Below are 13,244 nucleotides of genomic sequence, written 5' to 3' on the forward strand. Positions count from 1 at the left end.
CAGAAACTGAATCACAGAAAGGCTGAAAAACTCATCCTAGGTCACCCAGGTAATAAATGAAAAATACGGCCTCCCATCTAGATAAGGCTGGCTCTGGAGTCCATGTTCCGAGCCTCTCTGCTCTGACAGATCAGCTGTCAATAATGGTGAGAGATAAGAGGCTGCTGTCGCTGGCTCTGTGTCTCTTTAGTTCTCCCAATCACTCCAACATGTGGCTTGGTGAGCACGGGACACCTGCCCCTCGTTACACACAGCCCATCAGAGGCAGAATCGATATTCATTCTTATTGCTCAACTCCAAGTCCTCTCTCCACTCGCCCTGTATTGTCAGACCACCCTGTCCTGCCATGGACCTGGGACGAGGGTTTGCTGCCTGGCAAAGCTGGTTTTCCCTCACTTCCAAAGTCTTCATTTGTGGCCAGCCTGGGGGGGGGGGGACTACGAACCACCCACACATGAATGCCTTGCCTACAACTGCCCCTGGTCTCAGTTCTTCCCTGGAATGCCTTAGACATTCCACTTAGCCCCTTCTTGTTCCTTTCCTATCCCCTAAGAGACAGCCTGTGATCCCAGGACAAAAATTTAAAACTGAACTGCCTGCTGGTTATTCCTAAAACTATGTATGATTCCAACCCACATGCCCAAAAGTAGATGACTGGATTAAAAAGATGTGGTACATATGCACAAATGGAATATTACTTAGCAATCAAAAAGATAAACTCATGCCTTTTGCAGCCACATGGATGGAGCTGGATCATGCTTAGTGAAATAAACCAGAAAGAAAAAAGAAAAATACTGGATGGTTTCACTCATAACAGGAGCATAAAGGACCAGGGAAAAAATAATAATAATGAACAACTTATGGGAGTGGAGTGGGGAATGGGATAAAAATGGGGTGGGGGAGTGCACGGGACTATGGTGATGATGCATGGGTGATTTGGTAATGGAAGTCCATTACTAAATCCATTACCAAGTCCATTACCATTTTCCATCTCTGCTGAGATGGAAAATAAAATAAAAACTACATATGATTCTAATACCTTTGCGACTATAGGTATTATTTCTTCTTTGTCATTAATGATAGAAACAGCATTTTAAAAAGTGAATTCATATGCCTTTTCTCATCTAACTCTTCTAATAGTCTCCAAAAAATAAAATTTCTGGTAAAAGTTTATGATTTGGCTGTTACTCATTATTCCTGATCCTTTATTCCTTTGGGGGACACTTTCCCCATTCTCAGTGTACCATGTTTTAGTTGGATCTGACCTTGCCCTGGGAGGTGTGATCACACAACCCAACCTGGTCAGAAATACCCATTCTCCTAACTCCTATGATTGGTTCCGAGTTGGACACGTGACCCAAACGGGACCAATGAAACTCAATCCTTGGAACTACTGGAGATTCTACTGTTTGATGAACTTTTTGTAGAGATGCTCTTTCTACCACAGGGAGAATGAAGGACACCACTGTAAAGCAAAGCTTAGTGGTGAAGCTGTCCTGGATCCAGCCATGCCTGAAGTCACCATGATCTAACCCCACACTTTTCAATTTCACAAGCTAATAAATACTCCTTTTGGTCTAAATTCTTTGGTAGGCATAGTCTGTCACTTCTGAAAGAGTTCTAGAATTCATTCAAGGTTATTATCTCCATTGGAGATTGAAAAAACCAAATGCAGTTAAGTGACTTGTCCAAGGTCACTTGAATATTGCATGACAGAGTGGGGCCGGAACCCAAGTCACGAAGGTCAGTGATACCTACTGTCCTCCAAGCAGACAGGTGGCCTGGATGTTGTTAGTCAGTGCTATCCCAGAGAAGCAAGTGCCATCATTTAGGATAGATGTCCCAGTGACAGGGTCACGCAGAGCCTCAGGAAAATGCTTCAGCAGTTCCAGAGAACCATTATCAAGAGCCTCTCTCTGAAGCTAGGCATACCCAGAGCGACCAGGCTCTGGCGCTTGCCCTTTCAAGACATCAGTGGCACAGAACAATCACAGAGCAGAGTGCTGCCTTCTTCAGGAAGGCAGAAACCATGGTCCTTTTCCCCAGGTGCAGCCCCAATCTGGGACAGCTGGGCCAGTGCCAGCTTCCCTGGCTTGGCTGAGGGGCTAGTTTTCCATTTCAATAACTATCTTTAATCACTGTCATGAACTGAAAACCAGTGTCACTTGTCAAACATAAATTCTGACTCCCAAAGATAAATACAAGGGAACTAGAAATGGTGTTGTCAAAGTTGATGTGCCACCTCCCTGGTGGCACAGTGGGTTAAGGACCAGCACTAGGAGGCTATCAGCAGCCATTGCAGCATGAGTTCGATCCCTGGCCAGGGAGGTGACCCACATGGCACAGCAGACCTCTCCTGTCTTGCTCACTGCGCCCCTCAGCAGTGTGTCTCACCTCCTATCCGGGCACCTCTGGTCTGTGCCCTAGTTCTTGTATGCATAATAAACAAAATCTTTAAAATACAAAAACAGAAACAGTGGAGCTTGGTTCTTTGTCAGTTCCAGAGGCTCAGAGAGGCCCGTGCCACCACCTGCCCTTGACGTGCTAGCCGCTGCTTGCTGTGACCACGTAGAAGCAGGTCCCCTCTGGCCGACAGCACAAATGCAGTCTCAAGCTTCAGAGGCAGACTGATGTAAGCCTGGAACGTGTGTGTGCAGGCAGCCGTGGTGGGATCTGTGGCGAGCACTGTTTGTGGCCACAGCTTGAAGGCAGTCACGCCTGAGCAGGCCTGTCACCCAGACAGGAAAAGGGACTCGGCAATAAAGAAGCCACACTGAGTGAGCGAGACTTGGTTAAATCATTCATTCATTCATTCAACATTTATTAAGCGCCTATTGTGTGCCAGGCACCGTGCTAGGCACAGAAATACATAGATGCATAAGATACAGTCCATGCCCTGAAAGGTTCACAGTCTAGAAGGGGAGACAAACATGTAAACAAGTAAAATACATTGTGGGTGTGTAAGTGCCATGGGAGAAGCATTTACAAAGAGCAGAGGTAGCCTGGAAGGGGTGGGGCATGGGGGTGGTCTTCCTGGAGGAGGGGGGACCTATGAGGGAGATGGAGAGAGATGAAAAGGTGTTTGCCAGGCAAACAAGGCAGGAGGAGCGGGGGAAAGGCATTCCAGTCTGAAGAGACAGCGTGAGCGAAGGCACAGAGGCAGGGAACTGCATGTCTCGCGGGTGGGGACTAACTATTCTGGCCGTATTGCTAGAGTTGGTACCAGAGGCTATGGCTGGAGAGAGGGGCAGAGGCCGATGAGGGGAGACTGAGGGCAGGGCATCTCAGAGGCTCACCAGAGTGAGCAGAGCCTGAGGAAGGGCCTGGACGCAGAGAGAAAGTTCTGGGCTGGGCCCAGTTCTGCTGCTCGTGGAGGCTCTAGAGGGACCTGGACCGGCGGTCCGGGGAGAAACTGAGCTGAGGGTCTGCGCAGAGGGGAAGGGCCGGCGGGGTCCTGGGAGCTCCGGCTCACTCGGCTCTCTTTGCTTTTGGACTTCTGAGTTCTGTGCTCAGCTTCGAGGACCCCGTACCCCAGGTGGGATGGAGCCAGGGAGCACATGAGAAATGGCACGGGGGTGTTCTTGGCAAACTGCGAAGGGCTAGTTGAAGGTCTATTGATTAAAAGAGGGAAGGGGTGAGGAAAAAGAGGAGCTGGAGGAAGGCAGAGGTTCCTAAGAACAAGGACCAGATGAGGACACCCGCAGTGGCCATGACCGGCGGTGGCACTCTCTCCTCTGGGAAGAAGGGGCCCTTTAGGCCCAGGGCAGGGGCAGAGGCCAGCCAGCAAGCCCAGGCCAGCTGTGCAGGGAGCAGTGGGACCTACATGGCTGTCACAGTCCCTCTCTGGTGTCTCCTCAGCCCGGGGTCTGGCTTTCCTTGGCAACCAGGGCCCCGCCTCCCCCAGGCTGCAGGGGAGCCATTCAGCAGAGACATCTGACAGCCAGACAAGCAGCCCTGTCACCCTTCTTAGAAATGGCGCTAGAGGAAAAGTGCCTTCGTGGGGGCAGGGCAGGGAGGCTTGGGAGGAGGGGCAGCATCCCTGTCGCCCCTCAGACTGGTCACTCTTCCATGGGGCCACGCCGCAGGCCACTTTCAGGGACTGAGCTTCTTTCCCAACTCTGATGGGAGGAGGGGGAAGATGGACTCAAACTTCTTCACGGCTCCTGCCACCCTGGATGACGGGGCTGCAGTGGCAGCAGGAACCTCCCAGCCAGCGGCTCCATGTCCTCTGTGCCCTGGCAGAGGAGTCTCTGCCAGCTGCATCTGGAGCGGGCACGGTCCCTCCTCTCCTCTCGCCCTTGGTAACTCAGTCTCGCTCCCGGCGTCTCCGCGCCTTCCTCCAGCTCCCTTCCTCTCGGTCTCTCGGTGTCCTCCCTCTGTCCCCCACCAGCATGGGGGACTAAAGCCCACCATGGGCGCTGATGGAAGTGGGGGTGGCAGCAGTGAGAAGGATGGGGTGATGAGGGTGACGGCAGCCTCCCCACCGTGGAGGTGGGCCGGGGTAGGGTGGGGGGGTCACTTGCTCTTGTGCAGATCCTTCAGACGGCGAAGCTTCTCCAGGAGCTGGGCCCTGGAGTAGTCGTCGTCCCCCGTGGGACCTGGGCCTGGCCCCAGGGCCTCCTGCAGCACCAGGCAGTGGGTCCTCAGGAACGGGTTGTAGGACCGCTCCTCTCCCAGGGTGGATGGGCACTAGGGCAAGGAGACACCCAGGCTTGGTGGACAATCTAGAAATTGGGCTTGGCAAAGAAAGCCTTCCTATGCCCAGCATCCGCGGCGCTGGCGCCAGGGCCCAGAAGTTGTCACTGAAGGCCCAGGTCCCAAAGATGCCAGGGCTGGGGAGGGGCTGCAGTCCCAGCTCAGCAGACATGGGTCCTCACGGGACACGCCGGCAGCCCCTCCGGGTCCCCAAGGCTCACCGTGCTCCTGCGCTCCATTCGCTGCCTCTGCACCCACTGCATCTTCCGCTCCCGGGCCAGGTTCTCCGGCTCCACCACCCCCGCGAAGCCCAGGTTCTCCTCCGCGTATTCGTGACCTAAGGACAGCGTGCGGCAGACATGCAGGAAATGCAAGGCAGAGTGGTGATGTGGTCGGAAAGTCCTCTCTAACCCCCGCGTTGCAGCAGAGGCAGGACAGGAAAGGAGGGTCCAAGCACACGGAGCACACGTTCTGCAAAAGTATATGGGCAGGGCCTCCCTGGTGGCGCAACAGGTTAAAGCGCAGCACGGAGAAGCTAAAAGCCACTTCAGCGTGAGTTCGATCCCTGCCCTGGAGGTGACCTGATGGCCCGGCAGACCTCTCCTGACCCACCCGCTGCTCCCCTCAGCAGTGTGCTTCGTTGGTTGGCCTGTTCTGCTCCCCGCTCTGTCTCTGGTGAAGCCTCTCACCGCCCCTGTAACTCTGACTTGTACCCCAGTTCTGTATGAATAAATAAATCAATCTTAAAAAAAAAAAAAAAAGTATATAGGCAGGGCCTCCCTCATGTCACAACAGGTTAAAGTGCGGCACTGTGGAGCTCTGTGCAGCCTCTGCAGTACGAGTTCGATCCCCGGCCAGGGAGCTGACCCACACGGCCCAGCAGACCTCTCCTGTCTCACCTGCTGCTGTCCTCAGCAGTGTACTTCAGTTTATCTGCCTGTTCTGCTCCCCACTCTTGTCTCTGGTAAATCCTCTCCCTCTTCCCCCCGCACCTCTGGCCTATACCCTAGTTCTTGTATGAATAAATAAATAAATCTTAGGGAAAAAAAGTAGATAGCCAGCCCTGAAGGAAGACGCTGCAGCAGTGCAGGGGAAAGCACCAGCCTGGAGCCAGGAGACCTGTCCTGTAGCCCCGCAACTCTGCTCAGCCCGGCAACTCAAGTCATGGCACCTCTCTGAGCTCCCACTTCCTTATGTGTGTGTGGATAAAACAGTAATACAGCTGTGTGCCCAGCGCCTTGAACTGAGCCGGCTGACCTGGGCGCTCAACAAAACATTTGTTGACCTCAGTTTGTTCCTCCGGTCATCCATCCTCATGAATGAGCAGGTGGAAATCTGTTCTGACGATTAACTGAGACGTCAATGAATGTTCTGGAAACACGGACGTACACAGTCCAAATGCGTGAACAGACGCGTGATGTCCGTCCCCATGGGGGGAGGACGCGCAGCCCACACTGGACAGCGCAGAGGGGCTCTGCTGACTCCCTACTGTTCTGGGCTCAGGATATGAAGAACCAGCCGTGGCTCTGGGATGCAGGGCTGGGGGCTGGCTGGCGGGGGAGTTGGCGTGAGAAGCTGAGGTGTCACGGAGCCAGGACAGCAGGTCCTCAAATAATGTCCCTCCGGTCAATGTATTTTATTATAGTTGATGAAAAAAAATTGCTGTCCGCTGGGGTCATTCCCATTGCAGTTGGTGGCTTCTCCCATGGCTGCGTGCATTTCCCCTGCATCCCAAAGGTGTGTGCGTTAGGGGACCTGGCGTCTGAGTTGTCCCAGCCTGCGGTGTGTGTGTGTGTGTGTGTGTGTGTGTGTGTGTGTGTGTGACAGAAGGGCTGGCCGCTGCTGGGGGAGACTCCAGCCCCCTGCTATTCTGAACTGGAATAAGTGGATTGGAAAGTGCATGAATGAATGAATGAACACCAACGATTATTTATTACTAGAATTGGTTTTGGGTTTTGTGGCCAGAAATATGCTGTTGGAGCTTCACTCTTGTTGATCGCAATTAGCCTGTGGTCTGGGTGGTGCCACTCTGTCATTTTGCCTGAAACCCCAGTGTCCAAGGACCTGTGAAGCTGCTATCCGTGTAGGCTTACTGTGCTCCCAAGAGGGAGCTCTGCCCGGGGCTGGAGTTGGCGCCCAACAGCCACCAGAGGTGGCGATGTCACCTCTGGGAGAGCGACCAGTTTGGGGCTCTCTGGGGGAGGGAGGGGTGGCGGGCGGAGAGGGAGGGGCACTCACCAGGCCACAGCAGAGTGTCATCACCCAGCCCCAGCACGGTGTCCAGCGAGCTCAGCATGGTCTCTGCGGTGCCTTCAAAGGTCCGTCCTGGTGGCAATCAGGGGGCAAGCTATAAGGTACAAGGCTAACACAGCAAAACGGAAGGGCCGGGACCGTGAACCCCCTGGCTTCCCACTGGGACCTGGGCCCAGTTATTCAGCCCCATCAAGCCTGTGAGGGCTTCACTGCACACTTTGACAGGTGAATGGGGAGGGTGCCAAGCCTTCAGGCCGTGCTCTCATGGCCCCACACATGGGGGGCTACGTAGGGCTGCTCTTTACAGCCAGCACTTCTTCCGTGGCCTGTGCTGTCTTCTCGCTCAGGAGGTCTCCTCTTGTGTCAGGGGCTGAGGCTTCACCCCACGGAAACAAGCCCCCCACCAGGTCTGCACTCAGTCATAGTAGCCTCTCATTCTGGCCCTCTGGGTGGGAAGCACGAGAGTATAAAAACTTGGGGGTTCCAGAGGAGGGAGTAACTGCTAAGGTATCAGCTGTACTGTACCCGATTTCTCGGCACCGTGCCTGGGGGTTACAGATGTCCTTGGCCTCCCTGCCTCCCAGGTCCCTCCTCCCCTTTAGAGAAAACTCACCACAGCCAGAGAGGAAGAGCAGGTCCCCTGAGAAGAGGCAGGAAGGGCCCTTGTAGGGCTCCCCATCCAGTAGGTAGACCAGATGGCCTTGCGTGTGGCCAGGGGTGGCCAGGGCCCGGATCTGCAGCCGCCCCACACTGACCACATCTTGATGACACAGGGGACTGAGGAGCAAGGCAAGAGGGGAGAGAAGGTGCTAGCTGACGTCCTGCTGACTCTCGCCCCACCGAAGCCCCAGGGGCAGGGCGATTCAAGGAGGCCAGGCTTCCACCAGCAAGAGAAGGCACCCCCAGTCACCAGAGAGAGAAGACACCCCCAGTGTCCGGGGCGTCAGATCCAAACCTCCCTCTTCCTGTTTTGGGGACCACTGCTGGATCAGTTGAGGGGTGAGCAGCCTTTAGGTGGATTGTGATCTAGGAGCTAGGCAGGGCATCAGCAAAGGTCTAACTGCTGATGCCCCTGAAATGCTCACCTGAAGGGTGAGAGAGGAAGGGGCCCCCTGGATGCCATCCCACCCTCCGGTCAGGGACTCACTGGGTGAGGTGGGGGATGCCATCCTGAGGGCTCCCATACACCCGGCAGTCCTGGTGCCGCCGGCTGAGGTCACGGTTCCCTCCACTGTGGTCCCTGGAGGATAGCAGAGCGGGGTGCTTTGAGGGACCCCGGGCTCCTCACCTCGCTCTCCGCCCTAGCACTGCAGGTCTCTGGCCCCGGGGCCCCTGGTTGCTGTTCACGTTGCCCCCTCCCCGGGTGCCATTCCTGCTCCCCCATCACCTGGCCCTCGCCCACTGGTCTTTCTGGACTCTCAGCTCCAGGATCCCAGCCTCGAACTTCTTGAATGGGTCAGATCACACTGACCGCGGCCCGTACTCCTGTGCCCTAAGCCAACCATCACTGAGATCACGTGGCCCTTCTACGCCCCAATCAGGGCTGCCGCCTTGCTGGACGTCAGCTCCTCGGGAAGGAACTTGCAAGGCTGGGCAGTGAGCACATGCCTGTGGGATGAAGGCCTGTCCTGTCCTCTGGGGCTTCTGGAGCACAGCAGAGGGCGGGAGAGCCCACTCTTCCTAATTTAGCACCCTGAGGATTGATGAGGAAGGCACGAGCCTGCCCGTCCTGACTTCCTGATCCCAGCCCACCTGTCCTTATGGAACCAGACCCCGACAAGTCCAGCCAGGGCAAGCGCTGGCCGGGGAAGGCCGCCTGGACCCAGACCTCTCCCCACCCTCTTACCAGTGCTTGTGGGTGCAGAGAATGGCAACCAAGTTAACGCCTTCCTTTTCAATGGAAGCCTGGGGGAGAAAGGAGGTGGTGAGACAGAGGAAGTGGGGAGACCGAGGAGCAGGAAGCAGAGAGGAACAGGGCTGGACCCAGAGGAGAGGAGAGCAGGGAGAGGCAGGGAGAGAGTGAGAAGGGGTGACAGGGGAGAGGAGACAAGCCATGGGACAGGTCTAGGAGGGTGGGGAGGGGAGAGGGAGACGCCTGGAGGGGGCAGACAGACAGATACAGAGAGAAATAAGAAATGGAAAGGAAGATGGAGAGAACAGATCTGACAGACAGGGGAGGCGAGAAGAGGCTGAGAAAAGAAGAGGCGAGAACAAGACAGGAAACTCACACAACCACCGTCCTGGTAACTGCGCCCCTGCACCTCAGCCCGGCTCTGCTCCCCCTCACTTCCACTGTGCGATCCCCACATGCTGGCGGCTGACCCTCCCCATGCAGTGTCTGTGGGGATGGCGTCTGCGTGTCAGTGCACTTGGAGGGGGGCACCCCGCGGGAGAGGGACCAAGGTTGGGGCTCTCTAGCAAGGGGAAGTTGCCCGCCCCCAAGATGACCCCAGTCCTCTGTCCCCCGGCCTGCCCTCACCTGCACGGCCTGGGGGTCTGAAGGGTCCACTGCCACAGCCAGCCGGGCCTGGGTGTCGATGATGAGGTAGCTGTAGTTGTCTGACAGGACCGGGATGGGAAGCACCTTCACCCCTGGGGACAGAGACAGGCTGAGGGGGAAGGCAGGGAGTCCCGGCTCGGCTAGGGGGATGTGACGGGGAGAGGCGGGGAGGGGCGTAGGCCCAGGGGTAGTGCCTCACCAGGGACAGCGGGAGCTCACCGTTGAAGAGGCGGGGCTGGGTTCTGGAATGGCCTTTGGGGTAGCGATTCCGAGCCCTGCGTAGCTGCTGGCGGTAGAAGAGGTACCCGAGCCAGGTGCGGGTGTACAGGCTGTACCTGTGGGGGGAGTCCGTGCTCAGCCCCGCCCCTGGGGCCCAAGACCCTCTGTGATGCCCAGGCCTTACATCCCCGCGTGGCCACTCCACTATCACTTTCTGAGTGCCCACTGCTTGTCCCGCTCAGGACTCGGGACAAGGCAGGGACGGCACAGACACTCCCAAGCTCACAGCCCGTCAGGGAGACGTGAATTGAGGCGTTCAATCGGAGGGTGACTCCAGCCTCCCTGACCAGTGAAGGGCCTGCTGGAGGTAGGAAGCAGACACGAGGTAGAAAGAACATTCCAGGAAGAGCAGGTATCCCTGCTTGCCAGGGACTTGCCAGAGACAGGATTCCTCGGGCCCGGCCCAGCCTCAGGTCTCGGCTGGGCTCGGGGAATTGGCATTTGTAACAAACTCCAGGTGGTGCAGATACTACTGGCCCAGAGACCATAGCTTTGAGAACCACTGGGGCAGAGGAAGTGACAGCAAAGGTCTGGAGTGAACAGACAGCTGAGCTTGCTTGGGCAACTAGAAAGTTCTGTTCGGCTATTAACTGGAGGAAGCAGGGAGAGGCGAATGACCGCACACTCCCCTCTCTGCCTGCCACCATTCTGGGCCATGCCAGGCTACAACGGAGACTGAAGGGGTTTTTGCGTGGCAGAGACTGCCAAATACCAGCCTGCAGACCAGCGTCACAGGTGTGGCACCTGTGGTGACTAGGTGACGAGGGCCCCACGCTGAGTTTAGTGCTCTGCGGTTGCCATCTTGAATTTTTTCAGTTTCGCCTTTGAACTTGTGTCCTAGAAACAAAGTGTGATGGGAGAATGGACCATATGGATGAGCAGAAGGGACACACCACACGCAAATGCCTCCCACATACCGTGTGTGCAATACCTGTGAGCACAAAAGTTTGGCTGACCCACTGTGCATGGGAATTTAACAAGATTCAAGGTAGCTCAAAGTGAGGGTGCACCCCCCCACTAAGAAAGGGGCACTGATGGGCTGAGAGGTGACCTTTTGAGTTTAAGCCAGAATTTGTTCTAAGCACAGGAAAGCCATGGTGTTCTAAGAAACACAACTGACCGAGAAAAGCTACCGGGATCTTTCTAACTCACCTGCCTTCCCCTTGGTCCAGTCATTTATGCTGCAAGTGTTGCTAAAGAAGACAAAAGGACCTGGTTTCCCTCCCTTCCTTACTCATCAGGGAGCTGAGGTGGCCAGAACGTGCGTGAACTGAGAAGTGGATAGCCAACAGAAAGGGTGAGTCAGCTTCATGCATTTTGCCGCTGTTCTGGTAAGAACAAAATAAATGTCCACGTACAAGCCAAGGAATATGAAGGTTTCAGTGATTCTTCATTTAAGTGCAATGTTCTAATATTGACATTTAAAACTGGCATTGCACGTATAAAAATGAGTGGCAAACTTCATGCTAATCATTTAAAGTTTTTTTTTTTCTTTTTTACATAGAACCCCTAGTGGTGCAGAGGTTAAAGTCTCAGACTATCAACCTATCACCAGACACTGCAGTGTGATTTTGATCCCTGGCCAGGAAGGTGACCCCCATGGCACAACAGACCTCTCCTGTCTTGCCCACTGCTCCCCTCAGCGGTGTATTGCAGTAGGTCCACCTGTTCTGCTCTTGTGAATCCTCACACGGCCTCCACCCTGCACTTCTGGCCTACACCCCAGGCATGAAATAGCAAACTAAAAACATCAGGAAGAGTAAGAAGAAAAAGGGTGGAAAGAAAATTTTGTATTTTCCTATCTCTAAGGGTAACTTCATGCATGCTTTTTGAACTAGAGGGTCCAGGTTTAAGTTACTCCCGGCCCTATAAACTGTGCAGCCCCCTGCATCCGGGAAGGGGCTGTGGCTCAAAGGAGACCTGAGACTGGGGTGGGAGTGACAGCAGTCAGGGCTTACGGCCAAACAGCAATTCAGCGTGGGAATCAGAGGGATTCTGGATGGCTAGGTCAGACTTTTCTTGACATGTTGGTGGGCGTAGGGACGTGGCAGGTGATGAACCTTAAAATGGTTCATTTCAGCTGTGTGCAGCTGCAGGGGGTGGGTTATACATGGCTGACAGTTCTTCAGGACACTTTTTGCAAACAATTTGATCAAAACCAAGCATATTTCCGTCACAGTTGGCAGAAATAACCAATGACTGAGTTAAGGTTTCATCTTGGCAATCCCTGCTCTCTGGCAGCTTCACCTGCAACCCCCGGGGATTTGGACACACCAGGGAGGTGTCATGCTGCCCCTCAGGTGTCTGTGCCCACTTTCCACAGGCCCGCTTTCTCTTTTAATTTTAAATCAGTTTCAGTCCCTTCAGACTGTCATCATTTGACAATATTTAGTGAGGCTTTGCGACCTGCCGGCTCTGACAGCAAAGGCAGCAAGGCAGAATCACAGCCCTCCTGCGGCTTACATTCTGAAGAGAGCAGGTCATGTGAGAATCTGGGAATGCTCACCAAGAATAGACCAAAGTGCGAAAGCCAGAAGATGGGGGGTGGGGAGGAGAGGGGAGCAGCAGCTGATCCCCTGCTCCACTGCTGTGATAACAAGGAGCCGTCACAGGCGCCCAGCCAGAGGGACCTGGGTAGGGCAATCTAAACACCCTACACGGCCTCCACACCAGGGGAGGCCCCTTGGGGTGACAGCTGGTGACATGTGAATCCGGTCTACAGGGTAGTATGTGGTTGATGCTAATTTCTTGGTTTTGATAACAATGCTGTAGTTGTAAAAAGATGCTAATATTTGGCGGGATCTGGTCGAGCTAATAAGGGGATTCAGATTTTTCAAATCTGAAATTATTTCAAAACAGAAGGTTAGCAAAGAACATGCAACAGGGAAAGGAAAAATCTCTCAATAAATAGTGCTGGAAAAACTGGGCAGCTGCAAAAGAATGAAACTAGACCACTCTTAAAATCATATACAAAGATGAATTCAAAATAAAGACTTGAGTGTTAGAACCCAAATCATAAAACACATAGAAAAAAACCACAGTAAAATCCTTGACACGCCCGAGTGATGTGTGTGTTGATTCGACTCAAACAGCAAGAGTAACAGAAGCAGAAATAAATGAGATGACACTGAGCTTCTGCACAGCAAGAGAAACCATCACTGAAACAAAAACTACTGAATGGGACAAGATGTTTGTAAATCATACATCTCATAAGAGGTTAATACCCAAAATATTAAGAAACTTACACGCCTCAGCAACAAAACAAACAAGCTAAAGGAAAAATGGGCGGAGGATCTGAACAGACATTTCACAAGAGAAGACCTGCGGATGGCCCACGGCACAGAAAAAGATGTTTATCATCTCTTATCATCAGGGAAATGCAAATCAAAGCCACAAAGAGCTATCACCTCACACCTGTGAGAAGGACTATTATTAAAAACACAAGTGTTGGCCCTCCCTGGTGGCGCAGCGGGTTAAAGCACAGCACTGAGAAGCTGAAGCCACTTCCGCATGAGTT

The 13,244-nt window shown here is 54.1% G+C and overlaps 1 protein-coding gene across 1 annotated transcript in view; it reads right to left on the bottom strand.

Moving 5' to 3' along the window:
* Window positions 1–2,806: 2,806 nt before the first annotated feature.
* The window catches only part of PNKD (paroxysmal nonkinesigenic dyskinesia), a 21,742-nt gene continuing 11,304 nt past the window's right edge, over window positions 2,807–13,244 (bottom strand). Inside the window, exons 2-9 of the mRNA XM_004674298.2 lie at window positions 9,668–9,783; window positions 9,428–9,540; window positions 8,795–8,853; window positions 8,096–8,188; window positions 7,562–7,725; window positions 6,934–7,020; window positions 4,917–5,032; window positions 2,807–4,689 (exon numbers count right to left, since the gene is read on the bottom strand). Of these exons, the coding sequence (XP_004674355.1) occupies window positions 4,516–4,689; window positions 4,917–5,032; window positions 6,934–7,020; window positions 7,562–7,725; window positions 8,096–8,188; window positions 8,795–8,853; window positions 9,428–9,540; window positions 9,668–9,783 (922 nt within the window). The 3' untranslated portion in view covers window positions 2,807–4,515. The remainder of the gene's footprint in view (window positions 4,690–4,916; window positions 5,033–6,933; window positions 7,021–7,561; window positions 7,726–8,095; window positions 8,189–8,794; window positions 8,854–9,427; window positions 9,541–9,667; window positions 9,784–13,244) is intronic.

Source organism: Condylura cristata, unplaced genomic scaffold (assembly GCF_000260355.1).
Source record: "Condylura cristata isolate star-nosed mole 26May11 unplaced genomic scaffold, ConCri1.0 scaffold00002, whole genome shotgun sequence".
Taxonomy (NCBI): Eukaryota; Metazoa; Chordata; class Mammalia; order Eulipotyphla; family Talpidae; genus Condylura; species Condylura cristata.